We start from the raw sequence: 24,809 nt of genomic DNA on the forward strand, positions 1-24,809 counted from the left end.
GGACATGAATGAATGATACCTCAAATCATGTGGTTTGTTGTGGAGAGGGGTGCTATTACTATAAGAATTTTTTCCTAGTAGATGGTAAATCTAGCCCATTGACTGTCTATGAAGGCCATACAGAATCTAGACCATCAGTGATGAGAACGCTATTTGGAAAATTTTGCCAGTTACACTGAATACAGCCAACTACAGTTGAATTTGTCTGGTACTAAACATCGAGGATCTATAGAAATCCTCAATAAAAACGAGCTAAATATAAAATAAAATTTAAAATAAGAATAAAGTCACATTGTGAAATATAAAGCATTTGCAAGATATAAATACACAGTTGTAAAGTAAGCTGCCTTTCCACTCCACTTCCATCTTCAACAAACGATAAGCAGCAGACTGGAAGTTATTAATTTCCAACAGAGAATAATAAGACCATATGTGTTTTCAAAAAATTCACCTTTGTTTTGAGCTTCGGATGCATTGAAATATTTAAACTTCTGCATCTAAACTGTACACAACCATCAGATCAGATATGAAACTAGTATTTTTCCCCTGAAGTGATATTCTTTAAATACTATTTCTGTATAATGCCAGTTATTGAATAATTAATTTATAAATATTAAAGAATGTACTGTATGTGTATTAATGTATTAGAAAACCCACTGTTTTTCTTCCAGATGTATTGGATGTCATTTGTTTTGGTGGATATATTCAAACATTATATTAAATCATTAATTCAAATCATTAATTTTACCATGGTAAATAAGAGGAGGATGACAGTTCATGACTGATTTGAAAGTTCCATGTGAAATGCAACAATCGTATGCAAATGTCAGAGGCAGTGAAAAGGCCGCTTAAAATCAAAAAATTGTAATTACGAGAAATGTCACAAGTTGTGAGATATAAAGGCTGAGGAATATATAACCTTTTATAAAGTCTAAAGTCAGTTGTGGGAAATAAAGTTGCAATTGTGAGATAAAATGTTGCAGTTTCTTTAGGCAGAAAAGGATTTCGGTAAGGATCTCGATGAGGGTGACAGCATTAAACCATAGTGAACCAGACTGATTTACTCTAAAAACACCATAATGTATTTAACCGACCTAAAACTTTACCATTTGACTAAATATGTTATTTTGTAAATTAATATTATATATTAATAAATATTGTAATATTAAATATATACAGTAATAATGCCGTACAATTGAAGAGTTCAGATGCAAAAGCCTTTAAGTGAAAATTTCTTCTAAAATTATTATTTTTATCAGGCACCTATGTTTAATTTAGTAATTTAACTTTAATGACAATGCATAGGTCTTTTCTATGCCATTAAGGTGAAATAACTAAACATAAATATAGGGGCCTGATAAAAATGCTAATTTTAGAAGAAAATTTCAGATGGCACTTAGAGGCATTTGCATCTGAACTCTTGAATTGATTCTGCAGGAATTAAAATCTCAAGAAAAAAAAAAAAAAAAAAAAAAAAACAAGGCCTTGTCAAATATGGCTACTTTTTTTTATAATAAAATATAAAAATGTAATTGTTACATAAAAATTTAAAAGCTATATTAGCCTTAAATACAAATCATCCCACTGCATTTCTGAGCAGTTTCTCTTTTTTTATGAAAGCCTCTGTTCTAAGATTCTCTATTCAGCTGGAGTTCATTATTGTGCTCCGCAACCTCTCTGGAACCTCTGGATGTTCATTTTACAGGGATTTTCAAGGGCGGATCTGTGTACCCATGCATATGAATGAGGCATATTGTTGGAAGGGTTCCGTCCTCATAGCACACATTGATAGAATCTGAAATCTGACTTTGAAATGTGGGGTTGTGCATGAATTTGAATGGCGACTGTTGTTAGGTAGGTTGTAGGTTTGAGCCGGGAGCCTTCTGGTGATGTGGCAGGGGAGCGCGTGAGCCATTTCCTATGGCGTTAGAGTCTGGTTTATTTGGGAAAGCTTCAAGAGCCCAGAGTTTGTGCCATTGCCATGTGGTCTTTGACCTTCCTGTCTGACAGTTTATTAATGTTGCTTCAGTCTCTTAGCAACCCTGAGCTTTTAACATTAGTCTACAGCCTGTCTACCCCTCGAAAATTTACAAAGAGTTGGGAAAATTACTCAAAATAAGTCATTAGTATTACTAATTGCTAATCACTTCTTTCTAGGTTTTCATGGGAATTCTTTACTAATGACTCTGTCTAAACAGTAATCACATTACGCTTTACTCTGTTCTTACTGTTGCTGCCAAAATATCTTGTTCCAAATTCACTGGATCACAATCATTGGCCAAATTTACATGTTACATGTGATGTTTGGAAACTTGACCTACTCCATCATGTTTGAGTAAAAGGAGAGAGCAGGATAAATACTCCTAAACACTAGAAGGACTAGCAACAAGAGTAAACTGTGGCGAATCTGTGGGTAGCACTTTTCGCTCTGTATATTCTTAAGGATACACTCATTACACACGAGAGGACCCTGATCATTTCAGTCTGATCTTAACAGTTGTAGAGACGGTTCAGCTTGGATTGTTTTTTTAGCTGTCACAATGTAATGCAGGTGGTGCAAAAAGGCTGGTTTTGAAAGATAGGCAGCACAAACTATACTGGACGCGAGAGCAAGCTCACAGCTTGCAGCAAAGAACTGTTACTCATTTCACATGCAAAGGCGCATTTACATCTTAAAAGCACAGCAGCAAAAATGGCCCATTTAAAGCCAAGGGTCACAGAAAGGGTGGAAAATGCTCATGAAAAACTAAATGATGTCACTAAAAATTCTTTTACTTTTGTTAAGTGAAATTTTGGGTGCGAACAGGTCTGCTGATGAATATTTAGTTCATTTAATCTTATAGAACATTGCTCTGTTGTTTACTTGCTTTACACATCCGTAACAAGCACTCAGTAAATCATTAATAATGGCAAGTTCCAGCACTTGTTTGCCAATTATTGTAAAATATGAAAACAAAATGAAAACTCTTGTTGGAAATGCGTCCTCTGAATTAGACGCAGACCTGCCTCAAGCTATTTCATGTCACCACGTCTGTGCCCGACACACAAAATCCCAAATCAAAGCAACAAAAGCAAATTTCATAACAATCTAACAGTAGCAAACACTGGCAAATATTGACTCATCACCCACAGTCAGAGTGTGAGGTTTTTCTGGCCTTTTTTTCTCTTCACCGACTGCCTGAACAATGAGCCTTACTCTGTATTTGGGGAAGAATGAAAGGCGGCGACAAGCAAAAGAACGGATTTTAATGCACTTAAAATCTCTCTCCATCTGAGCCAGAACAACAGATCAATGCCTGGCTTATTGAGTTACAGCTGGGATAATGTTTCTTCTTGAAAAGCATGCAACATCCGTGAAACACAGATCTTACTTGTAAGTAGAATACATAATTTATAGATAACAGGAATTATTAAAACTTTTTTTTTATGAAAAGTGTTACATTATAATTGGAATCAGCATTATTAATCATATGGAATCATACTGATGATAATTTTCACAGTTGTTAAATTAACTGGTGGATGTTGCTTGCCTGAACCATTGATTGTAATTCTTAAAATATAATGGAAAATTAATTGGTTGTGTATGTGTCTGTAATACCAGGAAAGTGTAATTTTACATTGACCCCCATACTTCAAAGTCAACAACATAGTGCTATATTTGAAAGAAATGACAAGAAGAAATTTTACAAAGATTATGATGTTCCAGATTCAAAGTGTGGTTCAGATACTGTGACTTGTAAGGAGAAATGAGGTTGATTCATATTCCAGATGGATTCCTGAATTTGAGCTAAACACATGGCTTTGATTTATGCCAAGAAATTGTTTAGGTGTCATGCAGCATGCTGTTTTGATTTAGAATTTTTCCCAGAAATTACTCAATTTGATTACTCATAGTTTAGTCATGATAATTAAGTGTTTAAAATATTTTGGAATTAGGAGACCTCACTAAAATTACATTATGTGTTTGTTCCTGATTTTGCAAAGAATGAGTTGGCATATGATAGGAAAATAGTGATAGGTTGATATTATATTTTGGTTATATTTGATCTCAGTAACTATGTGATTAATATAATATCCGAGATTCCATTATTTCAACCAAACCGTTATTGAAGTTAAGATGACTGTTTAAAGTAATCACCAATATATATCAATATGCACTAATATATCAACACATAACAATAGACAGTTAACTTTTTTTTTTTTTCTTTTTTTGACATTCAGTAAAATCACCAGGGAGGTGCAAAAATGTATTAATCTAAGTGCATATCCACAAGAAAGGTTATGTGAAAAATGAAGACTGTCTTCTGCTTTTGTTTGTGATTTCTTCTGCAGGAAGAAGATATCCTAGACCTCCTGGAGCAGTGTGAACTGGATGATGAGAAACTGATGGGAAAAACCTCCAAACAGAAAGGACCTAAGGTACATATACTGTGCACACATGCCAATATATACAGATATCTAGATATACTGAAGATCAGGGGTTTTCAAACTTTTTTTGTCAGCTGACCCCTTTGACATAAATTATTTACTTAAAGTATCCCCTGATATTTTAAGTAAATATTTCAATAATTTAATGGCACATTTGCATTTGTTTAACTTTAAAAACTTTATTTTGATCAGTTTTAAAGTTTCAGTTTATATAGCTATTTTTATTATTACACAAAAAAATATAAAGATTAATATAAATTTAATTTACGATGTATAATTTTTTTTTTCCACAATATCTTTTTTTTTTTTTATTTAATACAGGCTTTTCCAAAAAGATAATTATTTTTATACGTTTAAAATTTTACATGACAATTGTATAAACCTGTAACATTTATTTGCAAAATCTTTTTAATTTAATTCTTATTATTTTTTATTATTAATTCACTAATGGTATACACATATACCGTGTACCAACCTGTTTTTATACAGTCTATGGTACCGATTCACGAACTCCCTGCAATTCTTTTACAAACCACCAGGGGTTCACGAACCCCACTCTGGGAAACCCTGCTGTAGATAAACAGAGACATTCTTATTCATATTTTTCCAATTAATTTTCTCTTGATTGGAAAAAAAAATTGTAAGGAGTTCTAAACCATGAACCAAACCAACCAACAATCAATCACTCACTCACTCACTCACTCACTCACTCACTCACTCACTCACTCACTCACTCACTCACTCACTCACTCACTCACTATTAACTAGTTGCTTATTAGCATGCATATTACTTGCATATTGGCTGTTTGTTAGTAGTTATAAAGCACATATTAATGCTTTATTTTGCAACCATATTTATTATGGAATCCCTAAATACTACCCCATACCTAAAGTTAACAACTACCTAACTAACTAAAAATAAGCAGCAAATTAGAAGTTTATTGAGGGAAAACTCTTAGTTAATAGGGAATGTGTGTTCCCTATTCTAAAGTGTTACCAAAAACAGATATGAAGCCAAAATGTATAAAAAAGTTTACTTTTATGCATTTGGCAGATATTTTTCCCAAAGCAACTTCTATTGCATTAAATATATATCTTTTCAGTTCATTCCTGGCGAACCAGTAGTCTTGGCATTGGTATACCTGTGCTCTACAGTTAGAGCTACAGGAATGCAATTCTATGAGACTGTACTTTTATAATATCTTCTAAGAGGCAATGCATTTTGTATACCATCATGCATTATGACCTAATCAAATTAAAACTGTATAATGATGCAGTGCTACTGAGTATATATTCCACAAGAAGTGTGGAATATAATATACTTCAAAGTTATTGCAAATATGTAAGTAGTTTGAGAATGTTGGGAGACTAATTCAATGACAGTATTCATAGTGATTCATGGGAGTTGGTGGTCATCGCTGAGCTCTTTTGCCACTCTCACTGTCCTCTGATTGGTGAAACCACACTGACTTGTGGCTTCACAAAAGAGTATCAACCAACAAAGGCAAAACGCAGTAAAAACAACAATAATGGAGTGTTTTAACAGAGCTTACAGTATATACATTTTTGTACTCTACCAATTCTAGGCCTGTTTTGAAAGTTTTTCTTAAAATTCTGTGTAACCATGGAAAAAGTAAAAGTTTTTGCTTGCGCAACCTATAACATATTTTATGCAAAATATAATTCCCTTTCTATTTTTGAGGTGAATTATAATCCAGGCATGAGATTCCATGATGAGTTTTCATGAGATTCCCTCAAAGAAATGTTACAGATAGTTACAGATACTGTATGGCATGAAATTATATTAATTGGTTCACTTTTGACTTAGCAGAATGTAGGTTTCATTTCTGCAGTATCTGCTCTGATGGACTGGAACACCATTACAGGGCCATCTGGAAATTAAGCAACTGAAATAGTCACAAGGAGAGCAGGATCTGTATTCTTTCAAAACTCTGTTGGAGATTATGTCCAAAGTGTTAATTTAGACAGACATTTGAGCCAAATTGTAGTTGAAAAGGTGAAATTAGTGCATTCAGAAGGCTAACAGTCAGTACATTGCAAGTGTCAGACAGATATTCGATTCAATGTTCAATACTTCTTGAAGGGCATAATAGATTAGTTCCCCTGACATGTAATGTATGTGTTTCAGACCAAATGAACATGTTTCTGCAGTGACATTAATCAAGACTGGGTGCATCACTGCCGTCCTTACATTCTCCCGTCAGTGGCAAGCGTTAATTGGACTCGGGTGAAAGCTGCAGAACTGACATTTTTCTAGGATCTTCTCTCATCATCTCTCCCTGCGGGTGTGTTTATGTGACTGTAGGTCCTGTCATCCATGCCTGAGAGCAGCCCAACACCCCGAGGGCACAGGGACCCTGAAGACTCTTCGCCTAGTTGCAGCGACAGCAGCTCTGCTTCCGACGCTGATGGAGAAGATGAGAGCATCAGCATCACGCAAGAGAAACTCAATCGCCCCGAACGCTCCAGTGAGTTCTTTCCTTGGGAACCTCTGTTAGCCCTTTTTCCACAGAAAATGGTTTCAGTGCCCAATCTGGAACCCTACCAGAGAAACCATAGGTCAGGAGAATTTACGCATGACAGACATAAAGTTTTCAGAACAACAACAACTCGGATTGCTCTTTGACAGGCACCTCGTGTCTAAGCTCCAGTAACTTCAATTTCTATGTTGATCTGAAATAAAATTACTTTATTGATTTTTTTTTTTTAACATAAGTCTCTTGTGCTGACCATACTTATTTGATTAAAATTTCAATGCAAACAGTAATAATGTGAAATATTTAAAATAACGGTTTAGTATTATAAAATATATTTAAAAATATAATTTATTCCTGTGATGGCAAAGCAAAATTTTCAGCAGCCAAGTCTTTACTGTCACTTTTGATCAATATAATTTATTCTAGCTTAATACAAGTATTTATTTATTTAGCTAATATCCTACTGCCCCTTACTAGCTTTGTACCTTTTTTTTTAAACAATAATAAATTCAGTAAAAAAAGGCACAAATAGTTCTTAGTTTTGAAAACATATAACAATATTTAGCACCCCATAAAATAAAATAAAAAAAAATGATCATCACGAACTGATTTTGATGCAGCTGTCACATTCATTGCAATCAGTTTATAGATGATTGCAAATACAATTTTTATTATTTATTATTTGAACAGACTTCACAGTTGCATCAAACTTTTGTTTTGCGTCAGTGTTGCTGGACTGAGCTGTTGTTTTCAAAACTTTAGTAGACATGATCTCATACTGGACTGCTGACGTTATCTGTTCCTACTTTAAGAGCAGCAGGTTGGAGGGGTCTGTTCAGTGGAAAAGCTATTCATCACCTGTGGGCTGGGACTATTAGGGTAGACTGGGAGGTTCTGGGATGTTCTGCTGCTGAACCGCTTTTATAGGTGCTATCTGTCTCTCAATGGTTTCCAGATGACTGCAAGAGCAGCTTACGGCTTAAACTTTTAAGCAGGCTTTTGTCTAGCCAGACACATTAAATCTTCAGTGCCGTTTGCCGAGCCTGAGCTAAATTACAGACGAAAATCTACTATAATGCATTTGTTTACCTGATTAATACATGAAACAGAGAAAATCCATCTTTTTTAATTAGGGTCATGGTATTCGCTGGCCCAGTGCAGTGGCTCTTAATTTGACTGGCTGACTGCAGCAGGTGATGTCGTGAGAGGTCCCTCAGCTCTCATGCGATGCAGATTTAATGAGCTTTTCTGATGTTCCAGTTCCACTGTTTTAAAGGGAGACTGGACGCTCAGCTTGGGGAAAGCACAGGTTGGGGTGAAGTTCAGAGGAGCACTTCTGGTGTACCTTTAACATTGTGCAAATTTTTTTTTAGAAGCACAGTGTTCCTTGGAGTCTAGCAGCTCAAACATCCCACGCTTTGTCTTTATATGTGTACTGTATAGTTTGGAAGCTGCTCTCACTATTACTCCATGTGATGTTTAAGCAGTGTGGCTCTGACAAGGGAAAAAAGTAATGGTCATGAAAGGAGTTGCTAAACGTTCAAAAAAAGTTTTGTCCACTTTAGGACAAAAATGCCATTTTTGCAACCCTGTCGGAAAAATGTGAGGAAAGATTCCAGCACTGCTTGTGATAAGGAGATTTTTTATTATTTTAACAATACCGACACATAACACACAAACTACACAAACAATTATATTAAACACACATCCTACACAAACATTTAAAAGGCACATCTCCTTGTGAGTGGTAAAGTTGCTCCAGATCCTACCTCACAGTTGCAACCCTGTTACATAAATTAAAGAAATGTCTAAAAACCGTTTAAAGCTAAAATGTGTTTAATTATTTTCTTTCTATAAACAATTAACAGACCTATTTATATTACATTATAACATTTAAAATAAAATTTTATTTATTTATTTTTATTTATTTATCAACAATAGGATGATAACATGGTTGAATGATCTAGCGTGAATTCCTTCAATTGTACAATTAAATAAAAATCAATGATGCTGTTGACTTCCCACCTTGCACTAAAAGAGTACAAATGCACGTCCTTAACTTGAGTTTCACAGTCTTATGCATTATTTTTTAATGGGAGAAAATCATGTTTCAGGGCAGTTTGTGCACAAAATGTGGGATACAGCTTAATATAATGATTCTGGTAATTAACATGATTTAATAATTAACAATGCTTTTCCAAAATGATTTTAACAGTTAGTTAAACAGCTTAAAACATAATTTTGTTTTGATTATTGGAAACAGGCAAGAAAGTGTCAAAGTGAGGTATGATAGACCAAATGTTATGCTATGATAATTTTATATTTATTGTTCAATAATGGAGCACCAGTTTGTACCCTATTTTTGGAAAGTGCCATAGATTGTGCAGTATATTGATTATCCGTGCCTGACACAGTTGAAGCCATGACTTTTCCATTAGCCGCTGAAAGAAGGACAAAGCAGCAAGCTGACAGGTTTATTTGGTGTGTGAAGGGTCGCTGGTGATTGGGTTGCTGCCGGAGGGGGCATTGGGCCATTCTGAGGTGACATTGTTTGCCCCCATTGCCCCATACTACCCTGAGTCCATCTGTGATAGTCCAAGCTAAGCTGCTATAATGCCACATTTGGCATCTCCTTCCCTCAAGATTCACGGATGAAGCGGTGATGCCGCTGGCTAGCTCACAAACTGGAGGTCATTCAAAATTGTAGATTCGTCTGTATGTGTGTTTCAATTCACTGGCAGCCCTGAGTTGGAAACCTGACAGCCACCCAGGCCTGCAGGATGATCACATGGTGAAGTGATTAATTAAAGCCTTTTTTGTTGGTTATTAGATTTTAGATGCTAGACTTAATTTCCAAGAGGGTGTGTGAGTGTGTTTTAAATTGAAGTCAAATGCTTTGGTTCTTTGTTTTAGGTCGTGTTCATTGGAAACCTGCCTCTAAACCAATACGAGGTCCTTCCTTCTCGCCCAATCTTTCCGGGCTCATCCGCCGTTCCATGTCCTGTCCGCGCTCCATAACCTCTCTGACTGCGCAGTCACCTACCAATGAGACCAGGCGGCCAAAAACAGCCACACACATGACTAATGCATCGACTGCGACGGCTCAAACTGCAGCCACCATGACGCAGGTGACCTCGATTCACCCCTACACAGCATGTCGCTCACATTCGCTCAGTCAAAACAGTTCTACAAACACAGTTCCACACAGCAGCAGTCTAGGTGCAATTCACCCCATTACGGCAAGTACCGGATTTCTGTCAGTCACATGCAGGGAATATTTACAAATTACCTTACTACTCATTCTAATTATGTAGTATTTGTATTGCAATTCCATATGCATTGATTACCCGGTCAAAAGATTACATTTGTCTGAATTTGCAGTATACAGCCAGTGCACACTGTATGTGGAATTAAGTGTCCCGCAAAGCAATAACCTGACCTTTAATTTGCAGTTTGATGAATGAACAGGAAGTTCCAGTTCCAGCTTAATTTACACCCCAAGAAATCAGAAAATAGGGAAATATAATGTAAATTTTACATAAATCAGAAAATAGGGAAATATAATGTAAATTTTACATAATGAAAATTATATTTAGTGTTTTTAGATTTCTGCACTATGAAATTTTATTAATGACAGCTAAGCACATTTTCAAATTCTCAGTTCACAGTGAAAAAGATATGATAAATATTATATTATTATAGGCTACTATATCATGGTAGTGATTCTTGCAATTAATATATGCTCATTTAAATAAAAAATAAATAAAATTCAGAAATAAGAATTCTAATCAGAATCACCACTGAGAATACAATTACTTTCACAATTACCAATTAATTTTTCTTGTTTTGATTTTGGGAAAAATGTATTTATTTTTACTTTCTTCCTTTTTATTTTTACTCATCAGCTTCTCTTTCACATGGTCATATGTTTTCAGCATTTAGACCAAGCAAAGTAAAGAGATTTACATAAAATTGGCAGTATAACAGTGCCCCCCAAATGGTTTCTATAAAGCAGAGGCAAATGTGTGTAAATAAGTGTAAATTAATAATTTTGGACACTGCTGTGGACACTACTGCGGGGTGTATGTGCAGGAAAGAGTTAGCATCACCAGAACACAGAGCGTGAGTGCTAAATGGAGTTATCTTTTGCATTACCTTGCACTTTGTGTGCATTTCGCGTCTTCTAATGCTTTTAAATTGATTGAATGTTTGAATTGGCAAAGCTTTAAAAACACATGCAAATGATAAACTTTTGTGAGGACACAGCAGTGGCCTGATCGGGCCAGTAACAAATCCGTCGAATGTCTCAATCGTCTTTTATGCTGGCCCCCGGGCCGTCAGGCAGTCCTTATTGTCTAGCCCTGATTACACTTGTATTTCATCCTGAACATAGACATAAATATCTACACAGACACATCTATCTTTTTCTTTACCCTAGATGTCCTCTAGAGAATCTGAACAGATGTTCACAAAGATGGCTGATTTAGAGAAGATCTGGCAACACACCACCTGTAAAAATGACAAACATCATTTTTAATTTCCTGTCGCTGTGCTGAGTCATTCTAATCCATCAGACAATAGATATTCAACACACGCACAAACACATAATCAGTCACACTGTGTTTTCATACTCTGATAGTTTCTTCTCATTCTCCTACTCTTATAAAAACTCTCGTTCCCTCACTCTCTCCGGGCACACCTTCGAGAGGCAAATCAGTCATATTGTAGAAAAAATTGGGAGTCTGAAGCTAAATTGGGCTTGTATTTACGGGCACATTCATCTCGTGAATACCAACACTCCCCCTTGTTCAAACTCTCATTAAGGAATATTAATCAGGAAAAACAGCACACACACTTATGCTCTCTTTAATAAGACTTTAGATTGTATTTAGCAAGACGGACTACTAAAGCAACATGCTCTTTTCAGAGTAATTGTATATAGGCTGCATGATCATCAAGTTAATAAGGCTTCATTTTCTAATAATGGAACCTGTTTAATTAGGATTTGTGCTCTTTCCTCAAAACTCTTCTAATACTTGGATTTTGTGCTGTTTGTAGGACTCTGATAAGACTCTATAGGCACATTCAGTCTTTAGAATGTTTTTGCTCAGTATATGAAGGCTCGAATATGATAAATCAGGAAAACATACAGTAATTGTCTTATTAGTATTACTGTTTTTCACATTTTAGAATAATAGTAAAAACATTCAAAACTTAAAGAAAAAAAAAAATATATATATATATATTATTGGAAGGCACAATTTCTAGTTTATATTCTACATCACAAACTGGTAACTTGCAGTTGTTACTTTAAGGAGCTATTGCTGCTGTATCTGATCTAACCCTCAAATTTAGTTTTGTTGTTAAGTGTTACCCGTATTTAGGTTGATTCATTAGTTTTAAATACTATTTTTTTGACATGAATAGAATCAATCAGATATCATCACGAGAATTCTGACATTTTAAAACTATTGCTCAGTTTATGAAACCTTACTTCTGAAACATAAAGATCACTGTTGTTTCTTCCCACAATGAGCAGTCAGGCGCCATTTGAATGCACTGCTGCGATGGTCGAAACAAACCTGATGACTGCAGAGAAAAGATGTCCCGCTCAGTGATTCTTCTTTACTGTGTTGGTTCTTTGCATGTGCGGGTGCAGGGGGAGGCCCCGCTGAGTAAAGAGCAGGAGGCCGCGCTGATGCAGCAGACGCTGGCTGCGCTCGGGGAGATGAAGATTCGTTACCCGGGGAAGAGTGAGGAGGAGGCCGAGGCCGTGTTGGATGAGGTGAGATGCACAGCTGAGAGAAAGCGCTCGGTCAGGGCAGGCGCACCGGCTGCTCTGTTCCCCTCATTCCCCGAACTCATTTGAGGACGTCCGAGCCATTCGCAGCGTCTCTCGTTGTGTGTAGTCATTAGCCGTCCACCTGTATGCCTAATGAGATCCATTAGCTGTCTGCGCAGAAACACAGCTGGCCGACAGCACCTGTTTAAGACACTTTCCAGCATTCATTTACACCATCACTTTCGCCCCGATAGATCTGGCGTACATCTGCACATTAACAATTATGGAAACACAGCATTTAGCAGGAGAAACACAATTGAACTGATGCCGGTCTATTACCAGAGCTGTGAAATTGTAATTGGCGCCTTTCATGAATACGGTACACATTGGTGATTGTTTAATTTTGAACCATTAGAGGCACACTTTAGGTGTGTTAGGTAAATTTTTATCTAACATAAAATTAACCTAGCGTGAAAAGTAGCTAGTTTTAAACACACTGATTGCCTGAAAACCCCCCGACCCCTATGAAGGTAAAAGAGTAGCAAAACCTGAGAGCTTTTAGATTTGAATCTTGAAAACTTATTTAAGATAAATACTTGTTAAAAAAGTAAAATTTACACTTGTAGCTCTTATGTAAAAAGCTGTATGCTTTGATTTGCATATAGGCAGTTATCAAAATACCTGTGGTTTGAATTCAAAGTTGCATTTAAAATAGTTACACGTGTAAAATGACATTCACATGAACAAAAAATAGACATTAATATATATTGTATATATTTACTTTTGCACTTTATTTTAGTCTCGTAACCACTGCTCAGTGAGTTTACAAAACTCATTTGTGCACTTATAAGTGAAGATGTGAGAGAGTAAAACCCGGAATGGGGCTGAGGTACAATTTTTTTGGTCGCTGTCTGAAATATTTAAACGCATAAGTATAAATCATTTGTAAAACGCTGGGAAATATTTTAAATTAATATCATTGACCATTTTCACAATTTCAGGGTTCTCAGAAGCAGAACTTGTCATGGTGGGTAAATTTAGTGATGAATGGATACCGTAACAAATGTAATTTTTGCATGACCATTTGCTTTATTAGCAAAAGAAAATATCCAGGATAGCATTTCTATGACTTTACAAAAGAGGAAAAAATAGAGAGAGATTGATTACGTTGATCAGAGGATAGAAATATGTCAAATTTGTCAAATTTGCCTTCTCTCCCTCAGCTGTTGTAATAGAATCACAGTTTTATGTCATTTAATGCGACGAAGGTAATATAACACAAAGTACAGTTATAAATGTACTGTACATTTATTTATTTTTTCCAAAATGAAAGTGTAATATATATATATATATATATATATATATATATATATATATATATATATATATATAAATCTTAGAAGTATGATGTTAATAATTGTGGAAACTCATCATAGTCTGTGAAAATTGTTCATTACACTTCACTCCGGTATGTTAAGCCACTACATTTATCTTGGCATGCACGTATTATCAAGTGAACAAATGATGCAACAACTTTCTACAGTATATCCTATATTGCATATATATTACAGTATGAGAGTAACATGACTGTATCAACATCTTATTAAATTAAAAAGCTAAAGGATGGGAATATGTTGCACCACGTTATGACAGCCATAAAGAAACAACAGAAAATGAAACAGGAAGAAAAAAATGATGAAGATAAGAGTGTATCTTACCAATATAGTGCATAGTTAGGGTTTAGGCCAACAGATAAAGTTCTTTGCACTTGGCAATCAATCAATCAATCAATCAATCAATCAATCAATCAACAAATAAAGCCTACTACAGACTGTTGAATGGTCCGTGCATTTTACAGCTTTCTACACTATGCACATTTATAAATTTATGCATTTAGCAGACGCTTTTATCCAAAGCGACTTACAGTGCATTCAGGCTATCAATTTTTACCTATCATATGTAAATAAAAATTATTTGTCAACATTTACACTTTAAATAGCTTTGCAAGTACATGTCAGCTTATGCTGATATCCCGAACCATAACCTAACAGTCTACTAGTACTCTAATGAGAGTTAGTTGACATGTAGTTGCAAAGTTACAGTGAGAATTGCTGTAGCCACTAATTAGATACATTTTTAAAAAGCCTGGCAATGCACAAAGGAAGAGCACAACAAAGACTAACTGAAATAGCTATAGATGAGTTTTCTTTGCTGTATTTAAAAATACAAATAAAGAAAGACTGATTTAAAAGACATTACAAACTTTAAACTGCTATGAAAGGTGAACTAAACCTTTCAGTTTCACATGGGGCGTATGTATATATTTTATTACCACACTTCTGAAAATTGTGATACCCAGGAAGTAACAAAATTTTCTACAGGCTAACAGGAAGAAAAACAACAAATTGCAGTGATAAGTGTATTTGTTAAGCATTCAACCCTCTATCCCTCTATCACTGTTAGTTATTGTAAATATAATGTGGTCAAAGAAATATTTATATTGAATTTATAGGAAATTAATGATTAACCAACATTTGATCCCAAACTAGCTAACCCCTACTAAAAATAAAATTTTATTTAGACATATGCCAAATGTTGGGACTGCAAAAACAGAAAATAAAAACGGCTCATATGATATCTAGTTTGACCTTCTGAGATTGACAATCAACATTTTGAAGGTTAAGTATCAAGTTTCACTGACACTTTGGTGAAAAAAAATAATAAAATAAAATGATTTTTAAATAACTGAAATTTTGAGAGCATTACATGTAAATGTTTGTAATTAATATATTTGATGTTTTTGGTTTAATTCACAGTCTAAATGAGTTATTAATGATAAGGAAGATAAATGATAAATATGACCATATTTATGCCATCATCTCACACTCAAAACATGGACATAGTTCATCAACTCATTTTAGTGGCGTGTAGGAAAATGTTTTCACTAGGAGCGGTGTTCACTGGTGCGTGTTGTGCCACCGGGATTCAGTGAGGAGAGTGTGAATATTTTATTGATAATGTAAATGATGTAAATATATTCAAATATTCAGATCAATGTTGCAAAATGTTAAAAAATGTATATGTGGGGAGAGAACCCAGGTGAATGGACTGTTCTCATTCAAGGTCCTTGTGTTTGTAAAATAAAAGAAAGATGCCTGCAGCAAAGAGATAGATAGATAGATAGATAGATAGATAGATAGATAGATAGATAGATAGATAGATAGATAGATAGATAGAAATGCATGTTACAATAATAAAATGATTGTCATTCACCCCTTTAGATTCTGAACAACTGGAAATACCATAAACAAAAAGTGGCATCTTACTGGCTGGTGAAGTTAGATGCCATCAAACAAAGGAAGGTGAGTGGACTAAATATGCATGAAGTTATAAAAGGTGAAAAACTAATCACTCTATTACTTTTTGATAAGTTGGAGATCTCAGGTGACCAAACTGGATGGTGGATAAAAAAAAAAAAAAAAAAAAAAAAAAAAAAAGAATGGATGTCTTAAAAAATGCCATTTGGATCTTCCTTAACAGAACACATGATGCAACACATTGAAACAGTTCAAAGGCACTCAGTTTCAGCACTATTACAGTAGTGAACGACAGGTGGTTACAGCAGGTTACAGGTGTTTTGATTTGACGCAGTAGGGTGGACGTTGTAGGGTGGGCATGGCAGACTGATATAATGAGGGATTGTCTCGTTCCACAAGCTGATTATCAGCCAAAGTTTGAGGGATCAATCAGAATAGAGTTAACGTGTCTCATATGAGGCCATTAAATCAGACATACTGTTGAAAGTCACATCACAGATGACGACGAGCAGAATAACTGAGGGAGCTGAAGGGGGAAGAGGAAGATTGGCGGAAACCCACTGAGACTCATGCCATTACTCTTCTTCTGAATACCCCTCCAGTATCTTTGGGAAGTCTGATTCATTTTAGCAAATTGGTTCGCTAGGACAATTAATTCCAATGAATGATTCACTGATTAATTTAAAAGTTTCTGCAAAATACAGTAAAAATGTATTTAAACTGTTACTTTATAACAGTATGTTTTATTCCGTTATCTATACAGTACATTAGTGGGATCCATAGGTTTATATAAATTTCTGGTATTTATGTTGATTCTGTCTCTGTCTCTTTTATGTGAAGTACAATTTTAAAGTTTTCGATTTTGAAGTTCCCCCAACATTGTGTAGCCTGCCAATTTGTGCCCTCTTTTAGAGACTTTTGTTTATCTTATTATTTTAGGTTTTGGATATTGTTCGTTCCAACATCCGCTTGGTGCTGCAGAGGATCTGGAGTGAACCGGATGTGGAGAGTTTACGTCTTTATCACCTTTTCAATCGCGTGTTTAACCGTCTTCTCTGGAGTCATGGTCAGGGGCTCTGGAACTGCCTCTCCAGCTCTGGGTAAGAGACTTTTATTCTGCCTTAAAAGTGAAAATGAAATTACAGTTGTCTATTTACCTTTACTTTATTAATTGACATTCTTAGCACATCATTTCAAAGAAAAAAAAGTTGTCTTAAAATTTCTTGTTTATTGAACTGTTGTGTAAAAACAACATCACATCCATAATTGTATTGTTGGTCAGAATATCAGTGCTAATATTCAGAACAACAGCACTCTTGCTTGTGTGATATTGCCTAATTTGTATGTGTCAGAAATATATATGATCATTATAGTGACAAGGGCAATTAAAATATTGCAAAAGTAGTAAAGTGATACATGGCAAGAGCTTCCCCAGCTATAGAGAATAATAACTGAAAAATATTCCTAGTTTGTCTAGTTTGTGTCAAGTCTAGTTTTAAATGTCCTTCATTTATTAAATATTTCACTTGTAAATGTCACTTAAAATTAGTTGGGAAGAGTGTTTAATGTAAAAAGGCATTTAGACAGAACATAACCCCAGCCAAGAGAAAAATGGTCTCTGTTTTGTCTTTATTGACTCAATCATAAGTCTTGATATGGACTTTTACTTCCTCAGAAGTCGCACATAGAAGCATACATCCTTGCTGTTATAATACACAAAGAGCTTTACATGCTGCGATTTTATCAGCTCTGAGCGCAAACAGCAGGGACACCTTCTTATTGCCTGCATTTCTCCGTCTAGTCATTGTGAGCGCTTCTCAGGGGCTTTGTGTGGCCCAGTCACTCTTGTAATTGCCATAGAGTGAAGGATGTTATATAGCCAGGTTTAGACCATTTGGAGTTGATGAGAGTGAACACAGCTCTAGGGGATTAGAGGCAGTGCCAGCGACCCATGTTGCTTCTGTTTAATCAGGGACTGACGTGTGAAGGTGGCCCGTGAGCTGTTAGCAAGGGAAGGAGATACGTAGCAGTGGGAGAGCACTGTAGAGTCTCCCAGCCTGAAATGTACAATTCTGAACCCTAGAAGTTACATTTCATCATCTCTACAATGAAACCTAATTTCCTCTGCCAAGACTTTAAAGAGAAAATACTTTTTATCCTTTCTTTCTTCAACAAAAGCCAAACGAACGCGAATCAAATCTTTTACCCTTCCTCATGGTTTGTTCCAGTTATTTTTGTAAAAGCTGGAAGAGTATGGTATGATAGTATAAATCTAAAGTTTAAAAGCGGTTATTTATTCTGAATTTTGTCTTATTTTACAATGAAAATATGTCAATATCCATCACTGGAAAAATTATACAGTAAACCAAAAAAAAATAAAAAATTCATTTTGTTACACCCAAATGTTATATATATATATATATATATATATATATATATATATATATATATATATATATATATATATATATATATATATATATAATTTTTTTTTTTTTTTGCAAAGACACTTATACAAAGTAAAAACAAAACAACATTTATAAAACACTAAAAAACATTATCAAATCTCCACCATTTAACAACTCATTGGTTGTAAATGAATCAATTAAGTAACACATACATAATTTGTACACTTGAGCAGATTAAGTATTATCAAAGTGATTATACAGATCCCTGACAGGATTTAATTCATCCAATTTAATTTATATATTTTTGTCACAACACTGACTTGTAATGTAACTTGGCATAAACTAGCAGCAAGCACATGTTTAGTATATTACTTAAACAGCTTAAGTAAAGCAACAAAGACATACTCCTAATTTACCTTAGCTTAAGCAAAAGCTCCACTCCTCACAACATTAAAAGAATTACATTAATCAAAGCAAAGAAATTAAGTTTAGAAAGAGAAACTAAATTTAATCTATCTCACAGATTTTCAGTGTACAAAAATGTAACTCTGGCTTAGTCAGGGAAAAAGTTTTTCAGGAATGCAGAAAAAACAGCTGCAAAGCAGCTCTAAAAAGAGGACAATATTAAACAGTTAATTTTCCAGTTAAAGTCAGTTCATCGTTGATTCAGTGATGTCATCGTCCAGCTCAGTTCAGTTCTCTTCAAATAGTGTCTGTGCAAACAAGCCCACAATATTGCCAAATATCAAGTGTCCCCAACTAAGCAAGCCAAAAGTTGACAGTGGCAAGGAACCAAAACTCCATCAGTGTCCTTCTTATTTTTATTTAATTTAACCTTGTAAAATGTGACTCATCCATTTTTTTTACTGTTTTGAATCTTCAAAAGATAACTATGTCATTTTGTTACTATGATATAAAAGTATGCATACTATTATATATAATAGACTGTAGGATTTGTGTGTGTATTTTCCTCTAGCAGGTCATCATGGGAGAGTGTTTTCAGTAAGAGCAGTGAGGTGGTGACCACGCAGGAGCGGAGGTGCTGCCAGCGTGTTGTCCAGTTGTGTAGAGACTGTCTGCTTGTAGTCTACAAGTTTGTGGCTGACTCCCGTGGTTCGCTCAGTGGACTTAGCCCAGACTGGGATGACACAAGGTATAGTTACTTCATCAGCGTTCATGACAACATTGCTAAAAGAACATACTGACACTCACATCACCATTAGTACAGTTAACACTGCAGAACGGCATTTAATGTGAAAGTCAATAATGAAAGAAAATGAAGTGGTTCAATGCGTCATACAACCTCATTCAAAGCACGGGAACTTAAACTTTTGCTAACTCTGGGACTGAACTCTACTGATACTGCATTAATGTCAAGTTGAATTGACGGCAATTATGAGATGACAACTCAGAGATTCTAGTCTGAACTTTCCACATGCTAAGACACAGTTACACAGACACAGACACATTTTCTTTCTATTTCTCTGACATGTTCAACTCAGAGTTCTACAAATGTGATTAGCTGAATCAGGTTTGTTAGGTCTTTACACCTCAAAGGTGGAACAGAACATTGCACTATACATATAACACTATACAAATTAATTTACTCAAGAATTATAAATCACTAGACACAATAAATCACACCGATTCTTAAAATATGGTCACATTTACCACTGCTATCTATTATTATATTAAAAACTATTTATTTTTACTCTTAAGTATAAACGTCACCTAAAAACATTTATAATACATTCTATGAAAACAAATCTCATTATCTATTTAACATTAAAGCAAATACATTCGTTTTGTGCTAAGGATGTTTATTTTTTAATGCAAAAAAAAATATATTTAAAAAAATAAATACAAAACCTTGATGACTAAATGACTTGAATTAGTATTTTTTAAATCCAGTAATTTCAATAGAAATCGACATCATCTGGAGTTTTACAGATTTCTTTCATGGTCAAGTTGGCCTTATAAATTCAGTGTGACCAACAGTAAGCTTCTTGGTTTGAAAGTGACTGTTTGAGAGGTGCTTCACACTTCACAACACTGTTAAAATTGGATAAGGGATAAGGGACTTTTTGCCAACTAAATATCACCAGAATTTCTCTCATATGACCTTACCTTTTTTGGGCAGAGCATTTTTATTTTTATTGAACATAAATTCTGACAGAGAGTTTCCCTGCATTGTAAGTGTCTTTGCCAATTCAGTTTCATAACCTACTGTACATAAGCTGAAGGACTTAAGTATAGCTTAGAATCATGCTGAATAATTTAGTTTGAAATCTGTCTTTCGACCCTGACTTGTTAACTGCTGTGTTTGCTGGACGTCTCTCATCCTGTGATTCCATCCCCTTGGGCTGTATCTTTTGGTTTTGGATCACACTCTTTCCCCCCATATCTCCAGAATGTCTGATCTTTGGCCACCAACCTTTATCCTCCTGCTTGCATCTTTTTTGTTTTGTTTTTTTTTTGTTGCTGGATTTCCATGGCGAGACCATCCAGTCATTTTCAATATCCTCTCCACTCTCCATCCCAGCCAATATCCACTTTCTTCTCACACTTGTGTTCTCTCAGGACATGCCTCATTGATGACTCATTGCTGGAACGGCCCTTAGGGATCCGTTATTTTTCAATCAGCCAGCATCTGCTTTGCCTCGTCAGGAAAATGATGCCTGGGTAACAGTCTCATGCTCGCTTCTTACTCCATCGCCTCCTCCTCCTTCCTTGTTCAGATCCATCAGGTGACTGTCCTCTCTCTTTGGAGGAGAAGAGGTCAAGTGACATAGAAATGTGAACTTTGTCCAAGAGATTAACTGTAACCATAAGTCAATACAAAATCAAAACTCACTTCCTTTACTTCGTTTTCCAGGTTGTTAGGATTTATCCGGGCACATAATTCCAAAGAAATGTTTGGAATCTTTGATCAAAATATAATAACTTGCTCTGCCTCTGAAAAAAAAAAAAACCTTTACTTTTCATCTGATATCAACCAAATCCTTTTATGTGTATGCCCCTCCTCTAAAACTTTACTTTTAAAAGTTACATTGTTGCATTACTCCTAAAAAAGTAACTAATTACTGTAGAGATATTCATTAATAATTTGAGCAATCTAGTTTGTGCTTACTGCTCGACTGAAGTGTACAGACAGTGTAGGTGATGACAAATTCTATTTGTTGGTAAATAAGAAGAGAAGTTACACCTGTTATGCATTTGAAAACAGGACTTGAGCATTATGGTGAAGTTTTAATAAAGCATTACTTCAAATAGGGGTTACATGTAAGGTATTGCCACCAAAGTCTTTAGAATTCAGTGTTTATTCATGAAAAGTAATAGCAACCTGCACAACCATTTTAGAATGAATGAAAACAGGACACTTTCATGATTGTACAACAACATGGTTGCATAAGATGCAACAGAAAGTTTTGTGAGGATTTTTATCATGATGTAAAACCACGGAAACCTTTCTTAACTTTTGAGAACCATAATATGATATTTGGTGAATAAGAAAGTCTCAGTTTCCCCCAAAGTGTCTAAAAGTACTCTCTTAAAGTTTTATGCAGCGTGTGGCAGTTGGGTGATAGAGTGTAGGCTTTAAACAAGCAAATAGACATGAGATATGTGCAGATCTCCGAGCGATTGAGTGTAATTAGTAAAGCACACACACGTTCGAAGGTTAGACAGCTGGCGGTTCTCTAGGGGCTTTGCACTGGCAGGTTTTTCCAAGAACTGCTCAATGATCAAAAGCCAAAGACCTGGAGGAATCCTCACAGAGGTCCAATTAAACACGGCCTGCAGCCTGATTGGACCCTGAGTGATGGAGCTCTCTCATGGATGAGACTTCCTTACAGGGAATTCTTCAGAGCCAGAAAGGCCCACCTCCATATATGTTCATATTTGAATTTCATATTCCTTTGACATTTCCTTTTGTTGACCAAACTCAGCAGTCTGTAGTGAAAAAATATGGTAATGAGGCTCAACCCCAACCCAAAACCATTTCCTGAGAACTCACCTGTCTGGAGTTCCCGGAGGGAAGAACCAAAGCATTGGGTCTGATTTTTAAAGCTTTAATGAAAGGAACATAGGGTAAGATTACGTGCGCGTAATGTGAAAGGTGGCTCAATGTGTGCATTGGACATATTTATCGATATTCATCATTGTCCAGGGTTTTATGCTCCATAACACACAGTGCAGGACATCTGCGTTTATTATTATGCATTGCCGATTGGAGTAAATGCATTGCAAATACCTGCCTAGTGCAGTATCATGAATAGATTCAAGGACATTCTTTTATAAAAGTTGGTTCTTCCAAAGTCTTTTGGCCCTGTCTTTCTTCAGCAGGGGCTTTAGAACAAATCTTCTTTCGTTAGATTAGAAGTGGCCCTAATTTGTACTGGCATTATTTTTTGCTGTCATAACTACAGCGTTGCATTCGTACAAAGCCACTTTCTGGGCTTGTTTTGTGTGATTTAATTAAATATATATATATATATATATATATATATATAATATATATATATATATATATATATATATCCATTCATATGAACAGTGATTTGAATACACAGCCTTTTCAATTTTTGAATTTTCATAAAATATATCTGAATAACTGAATTTCTTGAAAAATACTTGATTAGGTATTAAAGGGATAGTTCACCCAAAACCTGTTCCAAACCTGTATGAGTTTCTTTCTTCTGTTGAACATAAAAGAAGGTATTTTGAAGATGGTGAGTAACCATACCATTGACTTCCATTGTATAAAAAAAAAAAAAGTCAACGGGGCCAAGGAAATTGTTTGGTTAGCAACATTCTTCAAAATATCTTCTATTTTGTTCTGCAGAAGAAAGAAATTCATTTTTTTTTTTTTTATTCATATTTACATTTTATTATTTATGATTGGTTACAACTGACATAAATCTAAACCTAAATCTTTAACTTTTGCAAAAACATGAATCATAAAGAACTTGTTCATGACTAACTATTAGAAATGTATGAACTATATTTCTAAAAGACATTTCTTTTTCATCTCAAGACATCCATATTTGTCATTCCCCCCCAAAAACTTTTTTTTACCACTACAAAAAAAAAAAAAACCTTAAGCAGTTAGCTGTTTATTCAAACAATTTTGTGTGTTCAGCTTATTTAGCACAGGTCGTGTTTTATTGTCACTGTTATTTAATTAATTAACAGTTTAAATTGCCTTGTTTCGAGTGGAATTATAATTAAGCTGCTCTGCAATTAAATAGTGTGGGTTGTGAGCTGTCCAGGCTGGTTACGCTCCTTGTCTCTGTGTCGGCCATAATTATCTAACCTGTTATCCTCTCTCAGAACATCCTGTGCATTAAACAAGTTCTTATCTGTTAAAACAAGTCACGTTCAGCCACTCGTGTCACTCATTGTTAAAAATGTCACAATATAAACGTGAGGGTCAGCGGAGGGGATGGAAATCTAAAACATCAGCTGAAGGAGGATTGGAAGCGGAGAGGGAGGAAAAGTGCCTTTTTAGGTGACCTTTGTGCGTTTAATCCTGTTTGTGAGTCTGGCCAACCCCCATGTCTGATTCCTCTCTCCGTCTGTGTAGGTATCTGCTGCCAGTCACCTCCCAGTTCATCATCAAGTGGCCGTCTTCTAGCTTCGGCCGCTCTATGTCCTCCACTCGCCCCCGAAGCGCCTTTCCCGCACGGATGGGTCACTTCTGATGGCCACTGAACTCCAACATCTTCTAGGGGAGACCATATCCAGACTTTAGATATCCAGACCTAAGGGCATAACATCTGAGATCTTCACAAACTCCAGCAGCATATCTGAAGGGGTCATATGATGTTTCTAAAAATAACATTATTTTGTGTATGTGGTGTAATGAAGTGTGTTTATGCAGTTTAAGGTTCAAAAAACACATTATTTTTCACATGCTGTACATTATTTTTTCTCCTCTATGCCCCGCCTTTCTGAAACGCATCTTTTTTTTGTTTTTACAAAGCTCATCAGTCTTGGCCAGCTATCTAGTGCTTTGTGATTGGCCGAATGCCTCAAGCGTGTGACGGAAATGTTATGCCCCTTGCCATACTGTGATGCGTGTCCCAGTCAGAACACCGGCGCGACAAGACAAAAACAAAAAAAAAAACATTACAAACGAGCCTATTGTTGCATCCAGTGGGGACATAATTACTGGTAATAGTGACTTATACTGTGACATAACATAAAACCATGTCTGCATTTGTGATCTGAGACACAACAAACAACAAGCACTACTCTACACCAGCGGTTCTCAATTCTAGTTCTCGTGCCCCCCAGCTCTGCATATTTTGCATGTCTCTTAACACACCTAATTCAGATAATCAGCTCGTTAGAAGTGAGCTCTGTGCATAAACTG

General features: G+C 35.5%; 1 protein-coding gene across 3 annotated transcripts in view; it reads left to right on the forward strand.

Annotated features, from left to right (window-relative positions):
• Window positions 1–24,366, forward strand: part of LOC109085112 (tubulin polyglutamylase TTLL7-like) — an 81,771-nt gene extending 57,405 nt beyond the window's left edge. For 2 of the 3 annotated variants that reach the window (XM_042765967.1, XM_042765970.1), the window contains 8 exons: window positions 4,333–4,419; window positions 6,755–6,917; window positions 9,840–10,054; window positions 12,586–12,711; window positions 15,990–16,070; window positions 16,965–17,125; window positions 19,410–19,586; window positions 24,018–24,366. In XM_042765967.1, the coding sequence (XP_042621901.1) occupies window positions 4,333–4,419; window positions 6,755–6,917; window positions 9,840–10,054; window positions 12,586–12,711; window positions 15,990–16,070; window positions 16,965–17,125; window positions 19,410–19,586; window positions 24,018–24,135 (1,128 nt within the window). In that variant the 3' untranslated portion in view covers window positions 24,136–24,366. The remainder of the gene's footprint in view (window positions 1–4,332; window positions 4,420–6,754; window positions 6,918–9,839; window positions 10,055–12,585; window positions 12,712–15,989; window positions 16,071–16,964; window positions 17,126–19,409; window positions 19,587–24,017) is intronic. The other variant, XM_042765968.1, reaches the window with a different exon arrangement.
• The last annotated feature ends 443 nt before the right edge of the window (window positions 24,367–24,809 follow it).

This window comes from Cyprinus carpio, chromosome A11 (genome assembly GCF_018340385.1).
Source record: "Cyprinus carpio isolate SPL01 chromosome A11, ASM1834038v1, whole genome shotgun sequence".
NCBI lineage: Eukaryota > Metazoa > Chordata > Actinopteri > Cypriniformes > Cyprinidae > Cyprinus > Cyprinus carpio.